Source organism: Pogona vitticeps, chromosome 8 (genome assembly GCF_051106095.1).
Source record: "Pogona vitticeps strain Pit_001003342236 chromosome 8, PviZW2.1, whole genome shotgun sequence".
Classification (NCBI taxonomy): Eukaryota; Metazoa; Chordata; class Lepidosauria; order Squamata; family Agamidae; genus Pogona; species Pogona vitticeps.
In genome coordinates, this window is record NC_135790.1 from 24,751,854 (window position 1) to 24,777,242 (window position 25,389).

Sequence of the window (25,389 nt, forward strand, 5' to 3'; positions counted from 1 at the left end):
TTGAGGGCAAGCCAAGAGAGCAGAAGCAAAAAGTGTTAAGAGTTCAAAACATTTGTGATATTGGTTATTTCTGCCCTCTTGTGGTGAAATCCATAAAACACATAGTACTATTTTTAAAACCTAGTACTGTATCTGAAATCAGTTTCCCCACCAAATTCATTTTCTCTACTTGAGTACCTTCATATTATGTAATTAATGCTTTGATTTTAAAGACACTGAATTCTAAATGGTGGATCGGTGGGGGACATGGATCATGGTGCTTAGAAACCAGACATTTGTTTAAACCAAGCAAATCAAGGCATTACATTCTGCCGCAAAGGTAATTGACAGCTTAATTGTGAAGGGTGAAATTCCTGTTAACTATTTATGCTGCCTGTATATTTGTACACACAAGACCGGACCCTGTTTTGATATAGCTCCCTTCTTTAGGAAGCTACTGACATGATGGAACAGGGCTTTTTGGAGAAAGTAGGGGATGATTACCAATGAGCAACTGAGGGTAAACATGGTAGCCTTAGGGGTTGTGTTTTACTTCGTGACATACCTAGCATATTTTATAAGATGTAAAAGCACTTGGAGAAAGGAAAAAGCTAAAAAGCTGTTTAGACTGGAATAAAAATATAAACACGTAATTCAAAGCTACAGTTTCTCTTCTTATTCCTCCACAATATGGGTGACCCAAGGGCTAAACCAAACAAGACTTCTCATATGTTTTCATTTTCAAAGAAGCCATTCACCATATGCCTTTCACAGGTATTACATTCATGACAAGTTTGCACCATGCAAAGCTTCTACCTCTGAATAGTAATATGTTGACCTATCAGTGTACTCATATACCCAGATATCCTTCTTCTTGTTGTTCTTGTTGCTGAGAAAACTCAGTACATCTAAGGCATAGTCTCCGACTATCTCACTCAGTGGAAGTTTTTGTCAAGCTTCTGAATCTAGAATTTGTTAAGAGGAAGAGAATGTTAGGAAGGTGATATGGGCATGCATCATTATTGTTCCTATTCCTCCTCGGGAAGGAAAGGCTAAAGAGAGCAGTCTGGTGTTTTACTAGGACTTGGCTGACTCTTGTTAAAAGAAATCAGTATAATCAGTCATTGGGGGGTATGCTGTCTTTGTTCTTGAAAAGTATGACCTTTCTAAAACCACTGCCCCTGAAAAAAAAGGTTAGGCTCTGCATACCTTGGTTTTTTCCTCCACATTCCTTTGCTCAGTCTAATATTAACAAAAGCATTTGAGTCCCTCTAGTGGCCCACTCTGAAAGCTGTGCACAAAATGTAAAAACAAGAAGATCACATTAAAACTATAAGCCAGAAACTTCAGCCTATCTGCCAAGATAAAGCTGCTGTTGCCAATATAACCTCACCCATATTCAGCTGCAAATTCTTTCCATGCACAACTGAATTCTGCTGCTCTGGGCAAGCTCTAACTCGAAGTTTGAAAAGCTAAAATCAGTGGAACTAACTATATAATTACTAGAATGTAACTGGAGGTAGAATTATGGAGGCAATAACAACATATCAAACTGGTCAAGGATGAGCTGAGCTGATGCTAGGCCAATGAAAGCGATGTTGAATCTAAGCCTCTCATCCCTCCACTTTCTCTCGCACGTTCTCCTGGCAAAAGTATGGTTGCACCACCACAAAAGGTTTCTGATCAATCCAAACCCAATCCAGCCATCCCATCTTTGAATTAGAAATGCACTTTAGGACTCCTGTGATAAACACTCAAAATAGTTCAGAAGCTACTCCCGCCATTAGAGAAGCCAAATAAATAGTTTTGCCTGTGATATTAAATCATCCACTTATCATATAAATCTTCACTATAAATATCTTTGGGGCAAACCTACCTCATTTCTCTTTTCAAAGTATCATTTTGTTCATCCTGTTGTTAGACAAATAATTACAGAACTTTTATGTTTTCCATCTGATTTGTGCACATGGCAACCCTGATATTTATCAATATCAGCATAATCTTTCACAAAAGCTATCTAAACAATCTGTGAGTTAATTAGCAAATCGGCACCAATAATCTGTTAACCAATCTTGCTGCAACAGCTAAAAATTAACTTCTAGATCTCCTGAAAAAGCAAGTTATTCCTTAACTATTCCATTGTCTTGCAGGAGCTGCAGTTCCACCAAGCCTATCTAGCACTTTAAATAGATCAAAAAGACTCAAATCTATATCCTGTAGGAGCAGGGTATAAATTAGATTTTCACCACAAAATCCTAGTGAAGTAAACAAAACTTGCAAGCTGTTGCCAATGGCTTGCACATATCAGCACTGGGCAAAATCCTATTGATAATAATGAAGTATAACTGCTCCATGGGCAGAGTATTCTGTGACAGCTTCAGTGTTCTCCAACTTCAGTTATGCAAGCCAGAGGATCACTCTGTTGAAAACAATGTTTATGCATGTATAAAGAGAAAATGAATATCTTCCTGTTCAACTAGTAAAAACAGATAATCAGATACACACAATGTGCTACTGCAGAATGCGTCAAAAGTGAACAGGAATTTGGCCAGTGGCAAACAGTACTGATGAATCTTCTTCAGAGATAAAGGACAAAGCTTACTATGATAGCATGCTGTCCAAATTTGTTTCCAAGAGTTTATTACCCTTCTAGAGCACAGGAGGTTGGGATGAAGGAGCTTTATAAAAAGCAAGATTGTGTCTCATGCCATGTCAGATTCTAGCAGTCAATCTTGAAAGAGATCAGCAAAAGGTTATGACTATTATTTGACAACTGCAATAACTACAAAACTTGTTCAACTAAATTAATTGGGCTACTGTTATTAAGGCAGCTTAAGGGAAATTAGGAGACAATGTTTGTCCTTCAGCAGCTTCTTTGCACTTGGGACTGGGTGAGAGATGTTGGGTTTGTAGCAGCAAAACAGAGTCAGCAAACCTGAAATCTGTTCATCACTGCTTTGATGTGTGGAGGGCCCAGCATTTTAATCTCTCTGGAAACCAGTGAAAGAATCAGGAAGAGTTACTCATCAAACACATATCTGGCTGGCAGAGTCCTAACAATCTACTGAATTGCAAAACCATTTAGAGACAGAAAAGCTTATCAAGCAGGTGAAGAAAGGCAAAAATACAATAATGTGCCAAAGACCCAAGGCTGAGATAGTTCAAGGATGGGGAAGAGAATATTTCACAGAACAAAATCCAAATGCCCTCAGTAGGCCCACATTGAAGCATGAGACAAAAATACCAAGGCAATTGTTTATTGGATCACAATCACTGACAACCGCTGACTTGATTTTTCTCTTTCAGCATCTTGTTCAACCTGGATGTCACAGGCCCAAACGGAATTTAAAAGGGTGGCTGAAGCCAATGTGACTCTGCCCTGCCACCATCGGCTGCATCTCCTGGAGCCAACAAGCCTGGACATAGAATGGCTGCTAAAGGATTCTGACGCTGAACCAAAAGTGGTATGCCTAAACCCAAAATTCAAAGTGCTCTTTCACCATCACCCAAATAGATTATACTAAATTAGATTACTAAAATAGATTATACAATACTAAATTAAATAGATATAAACTAAAAGAAGCTTGTGGTAACACACAAAGCAGGTATAATTCCACAACTGAACTAACGTAAGGCTAACATACAGTACTTCGTTTATTAATAATGAGTATGTGTGAAGTACGAAATAACAAATGGAATTGGAAGGATTGTGATCTTGGGATTCCCAGTGGGGTGCAGTGCATAGAGTGACAGTCTAGGACTCTGGAGAACAGGGTCCGGATCCCCACTCAGCCATGGAAACTGACTTGAGGGAGTTGAACTGGTAAACCCAGTCCTTAAATATCTCACTTACCCTGAAAGCCCTGTCAGGATTGCTAAAAGTTGGTTCTGACTTGACAGCACAGAAAACACACACACACACACACACACAATCTTGTTAAAGAATCAAAGTTTGAAAAGTCTTAATATTTCAAATCATACTTTGTGTTTTATTTGCCAAACTAGCAATGGGAAATGAGAGAGAGGCTGACTGATGTGTGACTGTTTTTGTTTCCTAGGTGATCACTTATGCAGGAGGCAATATCTATAATTACTTCACTGAAAAACAAAAGGGACGTGTTTCATTTGCTTCCAATTACCTAACAGGAGATGCCTCTTTAGAGATTTCTCTCCTGCAGCCAAGTGACGCTGGGCTGTACACATGCAAAGTTAAAAATGCGGGACAGTACGAGTGGACCCACATCACCCTGAAAGTTCTTGGTATGGTTGCTATGAAGTTAGTTAAAAAGCTAATTTTGTTGAATGTTATGTTTTTCTGACTTGTGATTATGGTAAACCTTTAATCTTATTTTTCTTTTCTGCTCAGAAAAGCCGTCTAAACCCAAATGCTGGAAAGAAGGGCAGATGTCTGAAGGAAAAGAAATCTCTCTACAGTGCAATTCTGTTTCTGGGACCACACCCATAACATACAGTTGGCAGCGTATTGACGAGGAGGGGAAAACTGGGTCTCTGCCACCTATGGCACATATCAGTAAGCCACTTCTACTTCAATTTCATTCCGTTCATCCTTGTGAAAGTATTGCTCTGATTGTTCATGACAGGACCAATTAGAAGCAGGGAAAGCAGAGAAACTTGCTGGTTGTTTTCCTTCACACTTGTACACAAGTCTAAACACCCCAAGCTACAGAGCATCTCTATTCCATGACCAGACATTCAAAGGTGGCTTCCATACACAGAATGTCAAATACAAAATCATAGAGACCCCGACAAATATAATCAGTCTTCCCGATTTGACTTCTCTTATACTTAGGGTCAATTCTTGCAACTGAAGAGGTGTGGCAATGACAGATTACACATAGCAACTAAGCGGAAGGTGAAGTAATTGCCTGTTTAATTGGCCATACATCCAGATTCACTGGTTAGGCCATTTAATGCAACAAAGATAACGTGCCCCATATATTTGGTCCTTGTTACAGGATAGAAATCTAGTAAATAAAAATAAATAAATAAATATAGGTGAACAAAAACAAGGAAACAAAAATGTTGTGGTACCTTAAAGACTGCTATAGTTTAATGTGAGTTTTTGTGGATCAAGTCCACTTCTTCAGACATTACAGTGAAACGGTAAGACTCTCATATTTATACATGGCTCCATTTATTGAAGAACTCAGGAACAAGGCACCTTTTTCTGATGTATATTGCCTATGGGAGCAAATTTGTGCACTCTGCTTCAACAAGGTGGAGAGCAGTTGCTTCTAATGGGGAAATAAGTAGCCTGAGCTACCATTCTAATCAAAAGTTACACTCTTAGGCTGGAATCTTATTGATCTTTGCGTGAGGTTTGCCTAATGTGCTGCAGCTAACCAATGAGGTGCCAGAGTGTATTTCTGTTCCACAGTTGCACACACAACCAGACACATGACTGGCACCTTGTTAATTAGCAGCAATTAACCACAGTGAGCTCTGCAAACCTTAAATTAACACAAGTAAGATTCTGGACTTTGTGTTTAACTGCTGGATAGCTTAGTGGGTGACTGTGGAGACAGAGGTTGGAAGTTAATTCCCCACTGTACTTCCTTGGCAATGGCTGGACTAGATGATCTGTCCATAGGGTCCCTTCCAACTCTGCAGTTCTAAAATGCTGATGCTAAACAAACATGCACAGTTATTATAAAATGGAAAACTTAATTAGTTAGTTAGTTAGTTAGTTAGTTAGTTAGTTAGTTAGTTAGTTAGTTAGTTAGTTAGTTAGTTAGTTAGTTAGTTAGTTAGTTAGTTAGTTAGTTAGTTAGTTAGTTAGTTAGTTCCCCCATCACATGGACCAATGTATTAATTACAATTTGCCTGACAATGAAAAAGAATTTGTGGAAGGAGACGAAAAAAGCACTAAGGAAATGAGGTTATATCTTCAAAGGATAGAGAGTTTATATTTGCAAGAAAAGTTCAAGTGCTGGTGAAAATGCTTGGGCAATATGGCAAAATTTGTACATTTCATGGAACTAAAATAAATGGAATGTAAGAAGTTATGATCATCCGTTTTCACAGTATCAGGGAACCTAAAAATTTCACTTCCTAGGTGGCCACGGACAGATATAAAAACATTGAGAGCAGTCCCTCTTTTATTCCAAAAAAACTGGGTAGTTCAGCTCTAGTCTCAGAATACGGCAAAAGAAGAAAACTTCAATTCTGAAAAAAGAAAAGAAAATTCAGGGATGTTCCTTGCTATTTGTCGAAATTAAATCTAGATTATCATACATGGCAAGAGCTGTACAATGGAAGACAGGCTGCCTGCAGGTATACAAAGATCATGAGACATGCCTAAACACAGACTTGTCAATTGAATGGGAATATTTCAAACCTAGGCATCATTTTCTCTGCAACCTTTTGAAATATTTTCCTTGTTCCTGCAGACTTTTAAGCTTGCAGCTCTGAAAATTTTCAAACCAAAATTGATTCTTGGGCCTATATACTGGGGTTATGTCAGCGAAATACAGAAAGCAGAAGTACAGAGAGCCAGTGTGTCTGAACGCCATAATACCAGTCATTTCACTGCCTGGCATATCAGTTTGGTTGTGAGAATAAGGTATAAATTGCAGAATATTCAGAAGAAGAATTAGTACTCAAGATTTGGAACATGGTGAATAGTACATACTGCTTTAAATAACATCAGAAATAAACTATTTACCAACCCAACATGTATACACACATATTCAGTGGGGTTCAAATATCTGCTCCATAATTACAACAGGATACATCTCAATTTTGTAATGTACTTCTTGGCATCACTCGGGGCAATTAGAAGAGAAGTCCGGCTGGAAAAGACCAAAGGCCTTTCTAATCCAAGATTCTATTTCCCACAGTGGCCAACCAGATGACTATAGAAAATCCAAAAGTGGGACAGGAGAGTGACAGTCCTCTCCCACTGTTATCCCCAAGCACCTAGTTCTCAGAGGTATGATACTTCTAACTCTGGAGGTAGTTAGCCTAATCCTGTTTAAATTCATCTAAGTTAATAGCCATCACTAGATCTTGTGACAGCAAATTCCATAGCTTAACTACACTTCCTAACATTACCTAATTTATTAAAGCTGGTTCCTTGTTTTTCCAGACCTTTCCAATCCTGCACAGATTTTTATGAAGAATCTCACATGGATGGCTACAGGTTTATACCACTGTATCGCTTCCAACGAAGCAGGACAGGAGAGCTGCATCGTAGAGGTGACTGTGCAGCGTAAGTACATGGGACTCTAGTTTTTAAAGTTATGGCAGCAGTTTCAAAGCAGTTCAATACTAAGATTCATTAATACTAATTTACTAAAACAACACACTTCATTAATACTATAAAATTTTCGAAGGGCAATATTCAATACCCCTCTCTCTCTTGCCTATCAATTAGCCTCGATTTTCTTTTTACCATATCATTCTTGTTCATCAGTGATCACCCAGGCAATCATTCTTAGAGGAGAACGTTAGCCCCTGCCCCTCCCCACATTTCAGAAGTCATCTAAGCATGCAGTTATTAATATGGTACTCATGACAACAACAGGGGGTGAATTACTGCTTTACAGATTAAGCTTTTTGTTAGAGAACATTTGACATTACAAATTGCTACAAATGGATACTCTGTCAGACATGCCTCATGGACTAAAATAAATATTTAAACACAGATTTTGGATACATTTCCAAACTTTTATTGACTGAACACATATCAGAAAATATGCTTAAGATGAAAGTTTGCTGGTCTCACTATGAGGGATTTTAAAACCACACGGTCTTATGAATATACTCTCACAATAAATTTCACCTCGCTAAACTGAAGATGTTACATAAGGAGAAATTACTGTATCTGGATTATGTGAATACAGGGATTGTCCAACAAGGAAACTCACCAAAAGAAACATAAAATGTTATGGCAACATTTTGTTTTATATGAAATATAGCAAGGTCTACCTTTGTACACTGACAGGTGCACAGAATTTTGGCATAGTCGCTGGGGCAGCTTGTGGAGTCATAGGAGGCCTCTCTCTGGTTTTTCTGGTTGTTTGGCTGACTATCAAGAGAAAAGAAAAGAAGAAATATGAGGAAGAAGAAGTCCCAAATGAAATAAGGTAATTAACTCAGTAGCAGCCCATTGAAGTCTGTGGTTTGGCGATCAGAGTAACATTGAGAGATCTGGATTCTCGTTCTTACTCAGCCATAAAATTGACTGGGAGATCTTTCCCTGCATGTGACATATTTTGAAAAGTAGTGAAGATGAGATGGGAGAAACACGCAATAGGCAATAGCAATCCAGTAAATAATAGTAACCATAAATCATTGTACAGACCTATTGTGTGTCATATGTGCTACCAAGTTGTAACTATCTTATAGCAAGTCTAATAGAGCTTTCCCGGTAAAACATTTAAGGAGTGGATTTACCACTCCCATCCCCACCCCACCCCTGTGAGTTTTCATAGATGAGTGGAGATTCAAACCCAGGTCCACTGAATCCTAGTCCATCACTCTATCCACTACACCACAGTAAGCATCTCACAAGCATACCTTAAAGTATTTTCCCCTCTGTCTAGAGCAGAGAAGTTATGGTCTGCCAGATGATTTTGGACTTTATCAGCCTCAGTCAGGATGTTCAGCAGGGATGATGGAGTTGCAATCAAACTAACTGGAGAGTCATATGTTCCCCATTCTCTGATCTAAAGTGAGAACATAGTTTCAGTACAGTCTGCATGTCTATGGCAAGCTGATAAAATAAGATATTCAGGACTGAAGTTTCAAGGGTAAATAGCCACTATTCCATGGGGAAAATGCTTATACAATAGTGCTGCTCAGTTTGAGATCTCTGTAAATATGTTTGTTATTGTTTAGTCATTAAATCATGTCCGACTCTTCGTGACCCCCATGGATCAGAGCACACCAGGCCCTCCTGTCTTCCACTGCCTCCCAGAATTGAGTCAAATTCGTGTTGGTTGCTTCAATGACACTGTCCAACCATCTCGCCCTCTGTCATCCCCTTCTCCTCCTTCCTTCACACTTTCCCAACATCAGGGTCTTTTCCAGGGAGTCTTCTCTTCTCATGAGATGGGCAAAGTATTGGAGCCTCAGCTTCATGATCTGTCCTTCCAGTGAAAACTCAGGGTTGATTTCCTTCAAAATGGATAGGTTTGTTCTCTTTGCAGTCCAGGGGACTCTCAAGAATCTCCTTCAGTACCACAATTCAAAAGCATCAATTCTTCGGTGGTCAGCCTTCTTTATGGTCCAGCTCCACTTCCATACATTGCTACTGGAAAAACCATAGCTTTGATTATGTGGACCTTTGTCGGCAAGGTGATGTCTCTGCTTTTTAAGATGCTATCTAGGTTTGTCATCGCTTTCCTCCCAAGAAGCAGGCATCTTTTAATTTCATGACTGCTGTCACCATCTGCAGTGATCATAGAGCCTAAGAAAGTAAAATCTGTCACTGCCTCCATATCTTCCCCTTCTATTTGTCATAAGTTAGTGAATGCCAACTCAATATTTGTTCTAAGAGAAATATAAACATTTGTAACTTTATACTTATACATTTTAGTGAATGCCAACTCAATATTTGTTCTAAGAGAAGTATAAATATTTGTAACCTGACTCACATGTCCTGTATCAGTATGCATGCTTCTGAATTATCAAGAGGAATGTTATAATTTATTTTGCATACAGTATTACTTTTGCAGTTATAAATCTACACACTAGAACATTATAAACATTTCTTTAGAAATGAGGCTAAAGAGAATTATCTCAAAAATGAAACCATGTAAGTCTGTTTCAGAATGTGCAATATAACGAAAGAGAAAGAGAAACAAAAGTACTGTGGCACCTGAAGGACTAAGAAATTTATTTCTGTCTGAGCTTTCTTGGATCATAACACACTTTTACAAACACACACAGTGCAGTATTTAAGCACAGATTTGTGTTCACTGTCATGGGAATGGGGACCAAATCAAGAGGGAAACAGGCAGAGATCATGAACTTTCTAAGTGATAATAGTATTATTAACATTTGTAATGAGCTTTCAAAATGTTAATTTCATAAACACCTTGTCCATTAAGTAGAATGATTAACTTTCTACCATAGAAAACATATGGCTGTAGTTGAAGAAAAAATAGTTTTGTTCCTGGGTCTTTTTTCTGAATCAACTACTGATTTGGAGTTTTGAGAAAGGAAATTCTACAAGTGTAGGTCAGTCAGTCAGACAGACAGACGGACAGATTTTTTTATTTAGATCTTTAGACATATATTGCAATTTATGGATATAAACTACTTCAGCTGTCTCCCTCACAATGATAAAATGTCATGTAATCAATACTGCTGTACATCTGACAAATAATCCAGAACCTGTGTTGATTTACAAATGCATTTCAAAATCTATTATATATGTGTGTGTCTATGTTCCTGGTTATTTGAAATGTTTAATTACTTGTCTCTTTTGATTACAGAGAAGATGCAGAGGCACCAAAAGCTCGATTAGTCAAGCCTGGTTCTTCTTCTTCTGGCTCCAGGAGTTCACATTCGGGTTCCTCCTCAACCAGATCAACTGTAAACAGTGCTTCTCGCAGCCAACAGACATTGTCAACAGAGGCTACTCCCCAGATAACACCAACCCAACCTAGCCAGCTGGAGATGAACGGGAGGGGAAATGAGCCAAAGAAAATTAACCACACCAACCTGATGAAAATAGAAGCCACACCAACCATGGTGCCTGCTCAGAGTCGGGCTTTCCAGACAGTCTGACTGTTCCTCACAACCTATTCAGTCTCCACCTGTACCCATTACTCACATAAACCACCAGCATTGTGCAGTTAAATTACGTAGCTTGTTTATCATCCAGAGGAACTTTTGTTTCCTACACTCATTCACTACACAACAAAATCTCTCACTCAATATTTTCTAAATATTTTTGTTATGAGGTACACATACAGGCTTGAAAAGAGAACTCATGTTGACTGGGTTTTAATTTTTTTTTTTTTTAATCTGTTTGGTCTTAAAAGGAAGAGAAGGGAAATTTGAAGTAACATGCTGGAGCCTTGAAATATTGTTGTAAATGAAGCACAAAAGTATAATAGTTCAACAGAACTCTGAAGGGAAAAATTATTTTGTACTGTTTCCCACAAAATGTATACATGAACCATCATCTCAGCTGTGGCATCAGTTTTCTCCAATGAAATAATTCTGATCAATTTCACAAGGAAATTGACAGCTGCTTTGTGCCTAGCCCTTCAATGAATTACCAACAACAGGAACAGAACAGAAAATACCTTGGGGGCGGAACTGAGAAGCAGCATAGGACTTTGAATTGCTGTGTTCGCTGGAGGAGTCTTCTCTTAACAAAGCAGTGCATTAATATAAGAAGGTACGTATAACTGAAAGAATATAGATGGAAGCTCACTGAGCCAAAGCCAATTCTGTCCTTATTTGTATATTCATGCAAGTCAAGGAATTTACATCCTAATGGATCTCTAGAATGTGAGGTTAAAATCAAATCCCAAATTCCCTCTTCAGATTTAAAAGTATCATAGATTTTAAGAACAGCAGCAGTAGCAGCAACAACAACAACCAACTTGTTGAGGGACTAAAATAGAACCCTGGAAAAAAACTGTATTTTTATGCTCTGCACTAGAAATAGTGACCCCCCCCCCATCATTAGGATCAATATTTCCAAGGCCTTTTCTTGTTCTTTTTAACAGTGCAGAACACAATGGATAATGTAATTAGCAAATTTCTAGGTACATTTTGGGATAGCTTGTTGTAAATAATTTTGAAGAAAACACTCACATGTACAAATGATAACGACCATGTAGAGAAAACGTAGAATTCAACAGGTATGATTTTACAAATGTATTAGTCTCTCTTTAGGGTAGAAAGATCATTTAATGAATACCACTAGTATCAGATGATATTAAATAAGGAATGTAGAAGAGGACAAAGGAATGGAGACCACCAATATTCTTAATTACATAGTGTTAGATGGTTTTTGTTACTGAAGAACAGAAAGCACTTGACACAGAATAGAGGATATTCAGATAGCCTGTGATACATTTACAAGGTACTGATAGTTTTGAGCCTTCATTTTATATTATATTCACCATCCAACTGCTATTATTTAATGGTGAAGCACAAACTTTGGATTCTGATATTAAAAGGAGCCATAAAAGATTTTACACGTTAAATTTTACAAGATTCTAAGACAGGGAAAAATAGAAACTTTATACAGAAAAGTGGAAAATCTTATTCAAAATCACAAGCCATTTCACTCTCAAAGGGATGTTAACTGTAATGGTTTTTGAAATCAACACTGTTTCAAAAGGGAAGATACACTTGTGAAAAAAAAGGAAACATTTATTTTGTAAAATAATCTATTTAAAGTATTTACTGTACTCTGTATACAAGTTACTATCTAGTGTTGTTGCATAAATTTTCTCTAGTTTTACTTCAGTTCTTGATTGGTAAACTGGTAAACTACTTCTCTTTTACCTGCTATTATTGGTGTACTTGTGCTCAGAATGAGCAACAAAAAGGGAAGCAAATATTTATTGTAGATTCCTTTGAATCAACAATTTAGTAAGACTGTTTTGTTGTTGTTTTTAAATAAAGAGGCAGCAGGCTAAGTACTGCAGTTCAACAAAACTTGGAGTACTATCATAATTTTAATCAAAGTTTTGAAACTAAAGCCTTCTATGAGGGGTTCCCCTGAAGACTAAATATTATTTTAAATTCCAAGACATTTTGATTCTTTTTACTGAGCCATTGCAACTCCTCAAAAGTTTCCATGTACAAAGCAAAAAGAAAAAAAGGGGGGAGAGAAAAAAAAATCCATCAAAGGATTGTTGTACCCCGCAATGACTTTGTAATAGTGTTCCCAACCTTGAGTCTCTTAAGGTTCTTGGACTGCAACTCCCAGAAGCCTTCACCACTAACTGTGCTGGCAAGGGCTTGTGGGAGCTGCAGTCAAAGAACATCGTGGTTGGGAACCACTGCCTTAACTGGATTGAAAACACAACAATTTTACTCCTACCTGTTGGGTTAATTTCAGAAACTTGCATTGGGGGATTTAATGGTATTTTGCCTATGAAGTCCTATAAATATCCATGTTTTCTCATATTATTTTTAACAACTGTTGTTGTTAATTGAAGCTGTTGTACAATGCTGCTGGGGGGGCAGGGTGGTGGATCACCAATTTAATGTTAGTTGCAGTTCTATTTCTCCTTGTTATCTGAGTCGGCTGAGACTGCTCAGTTATTGAAACAATGCCTGGAGTCAGTGAAAGGCTGGATACAGGCCAACATAACTGAATCCTAATGGTAGAAACTTTATAGGCATCTATATCTGAGAACTAAATACTGTATTTTTCCATGCATAAGAGAATGCTTTTCTCTAAAATATTTAGATTAAAAATTGAGGTTCGTCTTATACACAAAAGTGAGGAAGGGGGAAAAGCAAGAATCAAAGCACTTTTTTCTTCACAAAAAGTGGAGGAGGAAAGCAAGAATCAAAGCGCTTTTTTATTCACAAAAAGTGGAGGAGGAAAGCAAGAATCAAAGCGCTTTGAAGGTTCCTGCTTTCCCCCTCCACTTTCTTGTGAGGAAAGTGCTTGAAAGCAAAAATCAAAGCACTTTGATCACTGCTTTTCCCCTCCCTTTTGCTAAACTCTGTGGGCTTATGAAGCGGCAGGGAAATCAACCATCAAAGGGATCCTGCAGCCCTTTGATTGTTGCTTTCCCCCTCCTATTGCTAAGCCCCAGGCTTAGGAAGTGGCGAAGAAAGCAGCAATCAAATTTTTTCATTTGAGGTTAGAAAAGTGGGGGCCGTCTTATAGATTGGGGCATCTTACACATGGAAAATATGTGTAGAATCCCAGGTAGCATTACTCTTCCCTCTGAAAAAGGGAGTGCATACTTCTTCACTACTTCGTGAGCCCAGGAAGCCTCAGTGGCTAGAGGTATCTTTTACCAGAGAATCTGCCCGCGGTTCATGCTCTGGTGACTGAACAACTGGATTACACAACACAGGATTTGAGCAAAATATAGTTCTCCAGATGCTGCTGGGCACCAATTCCCATCAACCCTAGCCATCATAATCAATGGTAAGCCATGCTGCAAAGTGCATCTTAAGATATGGAGAGGTGTGTTTTGCCCATCCCTGCTATAATGTGCTGTGCATGGGAGTGTGTACTTGAAGATGACCCAGAAACATAAGGTGTGCAGAATAAAGGCGTTTAAGTAGCTTATGGTAATCTTATTACATCATTTCTGAAGAGCTGCACTGTCACCTTTTTTTACTTCTGAGACCAATTCACGGTTATAGGGTTTACCTTTTAAAACCATAAACAGTTTTAAATGCAATACCTATACCTCCCTACATCAGCAAATCCATGACCTGAGATGGTCAGGAAAGCTCCTCTTGGAATACTGCAGGCGGCAATCAATATATCACAGCTTTCTTGATTGTAGAACCCTAAGTATGGAACACTTTTTCCATGGAGTTGTAAATAGTGCCAAAACTGCCAAAACTGCCATTTTCAACCACCAGTTTAAATTCCTTTTGGTTTCCACCTTTTTTCTACTGTACTATAGCTGTTTTTCCTTTTTAAAAAATCAGTACCTTATAATTTTAATATATTTTACAACACCATGGCATTCCTAAGAGTAAACTGCGGCTTATGTTTCAGTGAGTAATGAAACTTTCCGAACTGAGGAGCAAAGTGACAGCATGAAGAAGGGAAGTGAGAGAAACTACATCTACCTAGCCAAAAGTGTTTATAAGACAGAAGATGAGACAGTGCAATGTCATCAGTTCTGTGTGTGTGAGAAGAGTGGAGTCCATGCTGGAAATAGAAGTGGGCTGTCACCTCCTGGTTAGTCAAAGGTCAATGATCTGAGAGTCTAGAGTGCACTAAAAGACTGGTAAACAATGGGTTCCAGAAAACATAAGATGCAGGGGCAGACCTGACACTTTCTATGTAAATTGTTAATAGGAAGCATTCATGTTGTTCTAATTAGAGTCAAGCATATTATCAATATAAGTAATTTCAAAGTATATAAGTTGCTTAGAGACAAAATTTTCAAGAGCAAATGCAAAACTGAAATGTCAACCTTCCGGATGCACATGACTACAGAGTTTTATGATTTTCATGACTGAATGCAGTTCTGCAAAAGAAAAAGTAATTGCAGATACTGTATCCTGTTTCCCTGAAAATAAGCCCTAGTACTGTATGATTTTTCAGGATGCTTATAAGCCCTATCCCCAATATAAGCCCTAGTTAAGTGAAAGCCCATCCTCCACCACTGTGCAGCAACCAGAAGATGACATAACTGTATTTGAATAAAGGTAGAATTTACATTACAAAAATAAAGCATCCCCTGAAAATAAGCCTTAAAATAAGCCTTTGCTACATTTTTGGAGCAAAAATGAATACAAGAACCCTGTCTTATTTTTCGGGGAAACAGGATAGATCCCACAAGACTTCATTAGAAGTACCGTAGCTCTTATTGATAGCACTCTAGCTAAACTTTAAAATTAACATATCTAGTAAACAGATTTCTCAGGAAAAATACACCTTAGGGACAAAGACGTCTCTGAGAAGCATGAAAGGATTTTTCAGTAGCAAGATGAGATTAATTTCTTCAGGCTGTATGAGCCCAACTGAAAACAAACCTATCAATTTTCAAGGAAATCAACCCTGAGTGCTCACTGGAAGGACAGATCCTGAAGCTGAGGCTCCAATACAGTACTTTGGCTATCTGATGAGAAGACTCCCTGGAAAAGACCCTGATGTTGGGAAAGTGTGAAGGCAAGAGGAGAAGGGGACGACAGAGGGTGAAATGGTTGGAGTGTCATCGAAGCGACCAACATGAATTTGACTAAACTTAGGGAGGCCGTGGCTCTGGTCCATGAGGCCACGAAGAGTCAAACGTGACTTAATGACTAGACAATAACATGGATGATTACGAGCCCAATTCAAGGTGTTGATTATGATCTGTAAAGCTCTTTACAGCGTGGGTCTGGGTGGTATTTCCCCATACTGTACTACCTTCCTTGAATCTTAAGGTGATACAGAGGCCATTTTCTTGGTTCCAACATCAGTGAGGCTAGACTGGACCGTAGCTTCTCCATGGCAAGTCAAAACATTTTTATTCCAATGTGCTTTTGGTGTTTTACATTAACACGGCTCGTTTCCCTACATTTGCTGGTAATGTATCTTTCTATGTGCTTTTAAAGATTTTTATTTTTAAACCTGTTTCAAGTGACAACTTTCACGATCCTTTGTTTAACCATTTTCAATTGCTGTTTATCATGTTTTGACTGATTCTTGAGCTGCTTTGTGTCCCACTGTCTGGAGAAAATGTCATAGAAGTGCAAGAGGCAAACAAAGAATAAAAATACAAGACTGTGCCTTAGTGCCCCAAATACATGTTTCTTCAAGACGGCTTAACCTTGAAAAAATGCCAAAAATTTAGAAACGGCCATTTGCCTAACTAACTTGAAGGATGAGTTAATAGTATCGTGGCACCTTAAAGACTAACAATATTACAGTACTGTATTTCATTGTGGGATTTCCTACGCCTCAGACACGTGGAGTAAAATAGAACTGCCAACCCCAGGGATTATGCATAAGGATACAATGTGTTACATACGTATATAAACTTGTGGTTCAACACTGAAACAAAAAGCTTTTTAAGCTTTTAAGGAGCCGCAACATTTTTGTTTTTCATTTCTCAGCGGGACATCCTGGAACAGAAGAAAACGGCTACTTTTTTTTTTTAAAGAGAAGATTTAAGGGGGGAAATCTCGCAAGGCCCTCCGCGGAGGAGAGTTTAAGCCTCAAGCCTCTCGCCTCAGGACGACATTCTCGTGAAATAAAAAGGAAACGCGGGCCAGAGGACGACGAGGAACCAACCGTAAGACTAAGGACAGCTGAAACGTGGCCCCGCGACCCTTTTGAAAAGGGCGCCCGCCTTTAAAACAATAATCAGGCGTTGAAAATGTGGTGGTGAGGAAACCAACACCAAACCCCAGGGATGATTCTCAGGGAACCTGAAATGTGAGCAAGTCCTGATTTCAAAAAGCGCGACTGTTGGGGGGGGAGCATTTCTGCAAATGGGTTCCCTACCTCGTCGGTGGAAAGATTAATTAGCTTTCCTTCCCGTGAATGGGAGGGTTGCGTTTTTAGGGCAACCCAACCCTGCCCGCTCCACCCGCCGGGACGCCTGCGTCCTCAGCTAACCCCGCTCGGCTGGCCCGCGGCCAACCGCCTGCGGCAACAGAGGGCGCCGCGCCGCCATTTTGTGCCCGGCTCCCTTTCTTCCTTCCTTCTTCTCCCCCCTCCCGCGCCCACAAAGGCCAACGCCAAAGATGCGGCTCTCCTCATCCCGCCCACTCCCTTTCCCGCTCTGAGGTAACCAGAGCGCCGATTGGACAGCTTCCACGCCATCCTCCAAAGCGGCTCTGCTGATTGGTCCACTCCCCCATCGCCGGCTCCGCTAACTCTTTTTGTCCTCCCATCACCCGCGTTCCCTTTTTTCGCTTTCCTCCTCAGCCAGCGGCCCTCCCGCCGCGTATTATGTAAATTAGGCGAGTCTAATATTCTGAGGCGATTGGCCTTTCCTCCTTCCTTCCCGGCCACCAGCGATCCGATTATGCAAATAAAGACGATGTCTTTCTCTCCCCCCCCCCGCCCGGCTCCCATTGGTTCGCCCTCCTCCTCCTCGGCCTCTTCTCCCCCCCCCCACGCACGCTCTCGCGCTGGGAGGGATGAACGTTCTAGAAGGAGAAGAAGGAAGGAGGCCGCGGCCGGGGGGAAAAAAGCCGGCCGCCTCGCCGCGTTGAATCACCGCGCGCCCCGCCCCCTCCCCGCTCCCCTTTGTTGCGTCACACAGGCCGCATGCGTTCCCTTCAACCCCATTGGTCGGAGGAGGCGGGGAAAACGGACGTGCGGCGGCGGCGGACTGGTCCGCGGTCCGGAAAGAGGCGTGGCTATTCTGGAAGCTTCTCCGGCGTTATATAAAGCCCACGGGGGCCCGCAGGGGAGTCGCTTCTTCCTTAGTCCTTCTCGCGGAGGGTCCTTTGAGGTATTTATTTTGAGCCGGTGCGGCGATAAGCAGGTAATCCTCTTTCTTTTCTTATACAGCATCAGGGTTAGGATTACGCCAGGTTTCTCAGTCCTGTTCCCTTTTTTTTTCCTTTAGAGCTTCTGAAATTAAAAAGGGTGGTTTCTTTTTCGCTTCTTACGCTTAAGGCAAGGGCCAGGAGCAATGCTAGAATCATAATTGCCACCTTTTGTAATTTTTTTAAAAAAATTTCTCCCTGCGGTTCTTTAAATCATTAGCTGGGCTGCCTGCAACCTTGGGTTATATATATATATATTTTGCATAAGCGAAGAGGGATAAAAGGGGTGAAATGGAGAAGGAACAGGAGGAGAAGCGAAAAGATCCCACCCAATGTTCAAACAATAGGCTAAAGGGAATTGGGGGAGAAAAGGGGAAACTAGGCCAAGTCAGTTAAGGAAATGATCATTTTCTCTTCTCCCCCCCCCCCACACCCGGGGATCTTTGGTCTTTATCCGATTTAAGCCCTTGCTTTACTAACAGGAGGAAGGAAACCAGCGGGGAGTGGGAAGAAAACCTATCATTGCGCCCACCCCCCTTTTTTTTGGCTTTCGGGACTTTTCAGGAGAAGCGTCCAAAAGAGGCGATTCTGGATTTGTTACACGCTTCTCAAAGAAGCTTTCCCGGTGGTGATGGCGGCGGGGGGGGGAGGAGAAGAGACTGGATAGCAAATCCGGGAAATTTGCGGGGGCTTTTCAACGCTTCTTGGTGGGGGGGGCGGGAAAGGAGGAAGGCGCCTTCCCTAAGCATGAAGAGAGGATAAAGCGGGTGGTGGTGGTCTTTGGATGCTTAAAATGGCGGATCTGAAGCAGGAGGGGGCTGGGCTCAGGAGAGGAGGGTTTTTTTGTTTTTTTCGAGGGGGTTACTTTCAAAGATGAAAAAAGAAGGGAAAGGGGGAGAGAGAGGAAAAAGCCGCAGGGGTGGCGGATCTTGGCGCCTGCTTCCGTACGCCATTTATCCGGCTGGGGAAAGCGATGCTGTTGCCCTTTTACTCTCTCGTAGCCGATCGGGGAAAGCATCGGCCGCTTTCTTTCCGAAGGAGGAAGGAAGAAAGAAGCGGCGACGGGGGCGACCACCGCCGGTGACCTCATGGCTTGCTTCGCCCTTCCTCCTCCTCCCTCCGCCGCCCACGTGCTCAGCAGCGCGCTCTGCCGGTTCCGGCCGGCAGCAGGAGAGCACGTGCCCCCGCCGAGGCTCCGCCCCCTTGCGGCCCGGCTCCGTGCGGGAAGGAGCCAATGGGGGAAGAAAATGTGGCCCTTTTTCCACGCCCCGCCCCCCCTTTGGCTCGCGGCGCCTCACGTGGGGCGGCCGCCGCCGGGCCAGGCCACGTGGTCGCTTTTCAAGGTCGTTCTGCTCTTGGAGAGGCGGAACCGGCATCCGGGCTTCCGGAGGGGTTGGGGGGTTAGGGTTTAAGCAGGCATCGGTGAGTCAGGGCATCCGGCCTCTGGGAGGAGGATGTTCTCTGGAGGGCATTTGACTTGTGGTGGCCCCTATGGAGCAGTTCAAAGAGGGGGGCGGCTAGGATTTGAAAAGCATCCTCTAGACCCCTCCCAGCCTGAGAAGACTTCCTCTTTAATTTCATTTATTTATTTGAAATATTTTTACCTTGCCTTCCTTCCTCCTTGAAAAGGACCCAAGGCAGCTTACACAACAGTGAAAGACAAGGTTGAAACTTGAAAACAGGGAGGGTTTAAAAGACAGTCTTTAAAACCATGAACAAAGACTAAAAAAGAAAGGCAGGTTGAAAATACTTTCAATAAATCATGGTTGTATTTTTCTTTTGCTCATTGTGTCTAGTTACAAGATTAATTTTAAAACCTCTTTAAAAATTGATGCTTTACTATAAGGCAAAGACTGAACTGAAGGAAAGACTGTACATGGAGGGATGGCCTATATTTTCCTGATTCCTGTAATAAGATTTCTCTATTTTTTTTCAGCAACAATGTCTAAGGGACCATCTGTTGGCATTGATCTTGGCACTACCTACTCCTGTGTGGGTGTTTTCCAGCATGGGAAGGTGGAAATCATTGCCAATGATCAGGGTAACAGGACCACGCCAAGCTACGTTGCCTTTACAGACACAGAGAGGCTTATTGGAGATGCTGCAAAGAACCAAGTGGCCATGAACCCCACAAACACGGTCTTTGGTAAGAATGCCTCCGTTTTCTGAGAAATTGGGGTCTCAATAGTCAAATTTGAGGAGGGTGGAAAGTTTTAAGTGTAGTTTTTTATAATACGAAAACTTCAGAAAATACTGGAAGAGGGAGAATATTGTGTAATTGTGGTATAGTAAGAACAGTGATGTCACCATTTCTCTTAATAAGAGCATGAAGTAATTTGTAGTTGATTGTACCTTAACTTTGCAGTAAATCTATACTTCATGGAGGGTCCTCCATTTTCTCTTCAGCCCAAGTTGCGAGAGGGAAGGAATAGGAAGAATACTAGAGTGGTGGGAAACTGCAAAGTGCTGATAAATTGGTGCAGACCTGAGATAAAAGACAGAATTGTGTAATTCTCTCTTGGCCAGTATGGGGCCTTGCACTTCTTTAGAGCTACAATTTGTTTTAGTCCCCTTGATAGAAGTAGGAGTTTCTGTTATGAGGTTACTTTTGAGTCTTTCTGTATCTCAAGGGGCTTTGTATGTTAATAGTTACTTTATATCTATTTATAGATGCAAAGCGCCTGATTGGTCGCAGATTTGATGATGCTGTTGTCCAGTCTGATATGAAGCACTGGCCTTTCACTGTTGTGAATGATGCTGGTAGGCCAAAAGTCCAGGTGGAGTACAAAGCAGAAACAAAGAGCTTTTATCCTGAGGAGATATCCTCTATGGTGCTAACCAAAATGAAGGAGATAGCGGAGGCGTACTTGGGAAAGGTGAGAGTTTTGGGGTAGTTGAAGCTGACATTCTACTTGGAGACTAGTGATGAGGGTGTGATAAGTAATGCTTCTCCCACCTCTGGTTTTTGCAGACAGTTACTAATGCTGTGGTTACAGTCCCAGCTTATTTCAATGACTCCCAACGCCAGGCGACAAAGGATGCTGGAACCATTGCTGGCCTCAATGTACTCCGAATCATTAATGAGCCAACCGCAGCTGCTATTGCTTATGGACTGGACAAAAAAGTGAGTAGGAAATGGCATTGCAGTCAGAAGCAGATTTCTGGTACTGAAAAGATTTTTTCTCTTGATCTAAATGGGTTGGTGTTTGTGTCCCCCCAGGTTGGTGCAGAGAGAAATGTGTTGATCTTTGACCTTGGCGGCGGCACCTTTGACGTCTCCATCCTCACCATTGAAGATGGCATCTTTGAAGTCAAGTCAACGGCCGGGGACACCCACTTGGGTGGCGAGGACTTTGACAATCGAATGGTCAACCATTTCATCGCCGAGTTCAAACGCAAACACAAGAAGGACATCAGTGAGAACAAGCGAGCCGTCCGTCGGCTCCGCACTGCCTGTGAGCGTGCGAAGCGTACCCTTTCCTCCAGCACTCAGGCCAGTATTGAAATTGATTCCCTGTACGAGGGCATTGACTTCTATACCTCAATTACTAGAGCTCGCTTTGAAGAGCTGAATGCTGACTTGTTCCGTGGCACTCTGGATCCCGTGGAGAAAGCCCTGCGGGATGCGAAGCTCGATAAATCTCAGGTACATGACATTGTCCTGGTTGGCGGGTCCACCCGAATCCCCAAAATCCAGAAGCTTCTTCAGGACTTCTTCAATGGCAAAGAACTCAACAAGAGTATCAATCCTGATGAAGCTGTAGCTTATGGAGCAGGTAATTACAATTACTATTTTCGCACCTGTGAAGCAATTGTAGGTTCATGGTACTGTTTCAACTGAGTGACTTGTGCACTGTGTTTACAGATGTAGCTGCCGGACATTTTTTATTTGTGTGAATGACTTAACAGCTTCTCTCTTGTTCTGTTTTTAGCTGTTCAAGCTGCAATTCTTTCCGGGGACAAATCTGAAAACGTCCAGGACTTGTTATTGCTAGATGTCACTCCCTTGTCTCTGGGCATTGAAACAGCAGGTGGGGTCATGACTGTCCTGATCAAACGCAATACAACCATCCCCACAAAGCAGACTCAGACCTTCACGACTTACTCTGACAATCAGCCAGGTGTGCTGATTCAGGTATGGAGAGGTTTAAACATTTCATTGAGTTTGGAAGGATTGGGACACTGACAGTGTTGGTGCTTAATTTTCTGATACTGATACAGAGCGTATTAGCAAACCTTGTAAGACGAGGCATGTTTTTAAAAAGCCTGTACTATGGTCGGTACTTGCCAGGACCATAGCAAATGGGCTCATGTTTGGTTGCAATGATGAAGATGACTCCAAAACCATTCGTAGTTTCCACCAGAGGTTGAGAGACCTGTGTTGGCTAAAGTACCTTCCTTGGATGTCTGAGCGACCGCCTACAGTTGAGTGTCTTGTCTTTCAAAGTTGCCTAGATGCTCCATAGATAGAGCCGAAGTGGTCCTGTTTGCATGAACAATACGCTCAATGTTACTCTTGATTTTCTGTTCTAGGTTTATGAAGGGGAGAGAGCCATGACCAAGGACAATAACTTGCTGGGCAAGTTTGAATTAACTGGCATTCCTCCAGCTCCCAGGGGGGTTCCTCAGATCGAAGTAACATTTGATATTGATGCCAATGGTATCCTCAATGTGTCTGCTGTGGATAAGAGTACCGGCAAGGAGAACAAGATCACAATCACAAATGATAAAGGTACGTACAGATGGTTGATGGCTGTTTCTAGCAGGAAAGTATATATGCAGTGCATTAAGTTTTCACGTAGTCTGTGCAAGCATTAAAAGTGAAAATAAAGGCAAAAAATGTGGTACCTTAAAGATGCAACTTTTTTTTAAAGGTACCACCACATTTTTTTTGTTTTCACTTGTGTACTTTTTTTAATTAAATGTTTTTAGGCAATGTTAAATAAACTGCATCATAAGCTTAAGAAGCTTAGGTTTTGTTATGTCTCCCTTTGCCTTCCAAGTTCCTTGTTCTGAATGGGATCACAGCAGTGGTACTTCACGCTTATTTTACCTTAGCTAGCGTTGTATAATGTTTGAAGAATCAAAAACGAAGCTATGTCTTTGTTTTGTTTTTAAGGTCGTCTGAGTAAGGAAGACATTGAGCGTATGGTCCAGGAAGCTGAAAAATACAAGGCAGAAGATGAGAAGCAGCGTGACAAGGTGTCTTCTAAGAATTCCCTAGAATCTTATGCTTTCAATATGAAGGCAACTGTAGAAGACGAGAAACTTCAAGGCAAGATAAGTGATGATGACAAGCAGAAGATTTTGGACAAATGCAATGAGATTATCAACTGGCTGGATAAGAACCAGGTTTGTAATCAAACTGGATAACGTGTGATGTTGCATTTAAAATGCTATTGTTGATTTTTTTTTTATAGCGACCAAATAATTAGATTTCAAAGTTCTGCTTTTGGTGCTTGCTACAAGGTAGCCTGAATAAAGGCTGACAAGGATTATGTTGGGCCGATTACCGCAGTATAAAATGTCAGTGCCTTAGTCTATCAGTGGGTGATAAAACAGATAAAACTGAGATTTATTCACTTGGGTTGCAATGATGAAGATGATTCCAAAACCATTCGTAGTTTCCACCAGAGGTTGAGAGACCTGTGTTGGCTAAAGTACCTTCCTTGGATGTCTGAGCGACCCTGTAATCTTGCAAATCCTCTAGTCCTTGTGCTGCAGCTTCTTTCTGATGATGATGGTTGGCAGATTCTTAACACCAAAGTAAACAAATGATTTGCACTTTGAAACAGTTGCAGAACTTGTGATCCTTTATTTGATCTTGGTACTGCACTCCCAGAGGAGAAAATTTGGAATCCCAGCATCTTACATTTTTCTTTTAGTCTATACACAGTTCACATCTCTCTAATGATGGCTAAGTTATACTCCGTGATTTTTAGCTAGGTATCCTTTCAAGATATAATTGTTTCTGTTTGCCCTATTTGCAGACTGCCGAGAAGGAAGAATTTGAGCATCAGCAGAAGGAGCTGGAGAAGGTCTGCAACCCTATTATAACCAAGCTGTACCAGAGTGCTGGTGGGATGCCTGGAGGCATGCCAGGTGGCTTCCCTGGTGGCGGAGCACCCCCCTCTGGAGGAGCATCTTCTGGACCAACGATTGAGGAGGTCGATTAAAGCGCTCCAGAAACGACATTCCCAGAATTCAACTTCAGAACTTGAAGGACTCAAACTAATTTTACAAGGGCATTCTTGATACTTTTAAACGACCACAGGGAGGGGAAGGGCAAACATTGCACTTTACCAGTACTGTAAAAAACAAATATACAGAATTGCAACTTGAGTCCCAATAAACAAGATTTATTTAATTGGCAACATAAACAAGAGTTCCTGTGTTTTGATTTATGTCATGAGGCACAACTTCTAGGGGAGAGCCCAGTCTTCACATTTGCTAGAGGTCCAAGGTTTTCTTTGAGAGGAATATTTGTAGAGCAGGCCATGTTGCCAGTTCGACACTCATTTAGTAGCCAGATGCAATTAGGGGGGAGGGAAACACTGAAGTTTCACAAAGGGAAGTAGCTTTTGTGACCAGGAAAGGGCCCCCCTTATTAACAGGGACTTTATGTTTTGACAGCTGTGTAGATCTGAAATGTAGCTGTTTGTAATACGGGAGTCTAGTTAAAATCTAGTAGTCATAACTAGGGGCACGATTCCTATGGCATTGCACAAGCAAGTTTAAACAGGTTTATGAGTAATCTGGCCTTTCTCACCAGATTACTCAAACATTACTCAAACATTCCCAACCCCAAACTGCAGAAAAAATAATGTAGAAGCCCTATTCCCCTTCCCCACCCAGGCATAGGTAGAGTAGGCCCATTGAAATAGGATTTGGCAAGTCCATGCCTTTTAAGTGTCAATAGATTCAGTAGCTCTATTCTAGTTCAGATTTCAGCCAGTGGGTCTAAATCTATAAAATTATTAATTCAGCCAGTGAATCTAATTGACCATTGCAGTTTAGGGTTCTAGGTTGGCCTGCAATCTTGGATGTTGTGCAGTCTGAATTGCTAGGCTGGTAGAATTAGCAAAAGAGCCTTAGTATTTTGGATATGATACGTTGTGGTACAGAAGCATCTGTAGAGCCCATGCCAGTGTGTTCCTTTGGTGTACATGAGCGATGCAACCATAAAAATCCTACTGAATTGTATCTACCATCTTTGTACGTGGCTGTTTTAGCCCCTTGAAACAGCAAAGACCAACCCTACAACCAAATAAAATGCTCATA

The 25,389-nt window shown here is 41.2% G+C and overlaps 2 protein-coding genes and 2 non-coding genes across 7 annotated transcripts in view; all 4 read left to right on the forward strand.

Annotated features, from left to right (window-relative positions):
- The window catches only part of CLMP (CXADR like cell adhesion molecule), a 49,458-nt gene extending 36,828 nt beyond the window's left edge, over nucleotides 1-12,630 (forward strand). For all 4 annotated transcript variants that reach the window (XM_078379626.1, XM_020792395.3, XM_078379627.1 and 1 more), the window contains 6 exons: nucleotides 3,286-3,443; nucleotides 4,038-4,239; nucleotides 4,346-4,510; nucleotides 7,088-7,210; nucleotides 7,946-8,087; nucleotides 10,443-12,630. In XM_078379626.1, the coding sequence (XP_078235752.1) occupies nucleotides 3,286-3,443; nucleotides 4,038-4,239; nucleotides 4,346-4,510; nucleotides 7,088-7,210; nucleotides 7,946-8,087; nucleotides 10,443-10,737 (1,085 nt within the window). In that variant the 3' untranslated portion in view covers nucleotides 10,738-12,630. The remainder of the gene's footprint in view (nucleotides 1-3,285; nucleotides 3,444-4,037; nucleotides 4,240-4,345; nucleotides 4,511-7,087; nucleotides 7,211-7,945; nucleotides 8,088-10,442) is intronic.
- A 5,320-nt stretch (nucleotides 12,631-17,950) lies between these two features.
- Nucleotides 17,951-24,491, forward strand: HSPA8 (heat shock protein family A (Hsp70) member 8). Its single transcript, XM_020792374.3, has 9 exons — nucleotides 17,951-18,104; nucleotides 20,045-20,254; nucleotides 20,779-20,984; nucleotides 21,080-21,232; nucleotides 21,329-21,884; nucleotides 22,041-22,243; nucleotides 22,642-22,840; nucleotides 23,228-23,460; nucleotides 24,099-24,491. The coding sequence occupies exons 2-9, from the start codon at nucleotides 20,050-20,052 to the stop codon at nucleotides 24,282-24,284; spliced, it is 1,941 nt and encodes a 646-aa protein (XP_020648033.1). The 5' UTR covers nucleotides 17,951-18,104; nucleotides 20,045-20,049; the 3' UTR covers nucleotides 24,285-24,491.
- On the forward strand, nucleotides 22,427-22,523 carry LOC140701932 (small nucleolar RNA SNORD14). Its single transcript, XR_012080946.2, has one exon. It is a non-coding gene; the product is annotated as a small nucleolar RNA SNORD14 (small nucleolar RNA).
- On the forward strand, nucleotides 23,697-23,793 carry LOC140701931 (small nucleolar RNA SNORD14). The gene has a single exon (XR_012080945.1). It is a non-coding gene; the product is annotated as a small nucleolar RNA SNORD14 (small nucleolar RNA).
- Nucleotides 24,492-25,389: the final 898 nt, after the last annotated feature.

Bases quoted from the DNA above. Each gene is read 5' to 3' on its own strand.
- HSPA8 (XM_020792374.3), top strand. From the start codon at position 20,050: ATGTCTAAGGGACCATCTGTTGGCATTGATCTTGGCACTACCTACTCC. The intron at 20,255-20,778 runs GTAAGAATGCCT...ATCTATTTATAG, and splicing joins CCCCACAAACACGGTCTTTG to ATGCAAAGCGCCTGATTGGT. The intron at 23,461-24,098 runs GTTTGTAATCAA...CCCTATTTGCAG, and splicing joins ACTGGCTGGATAAGAACCAG to ACTGCCGAGAAGGAAGAATT.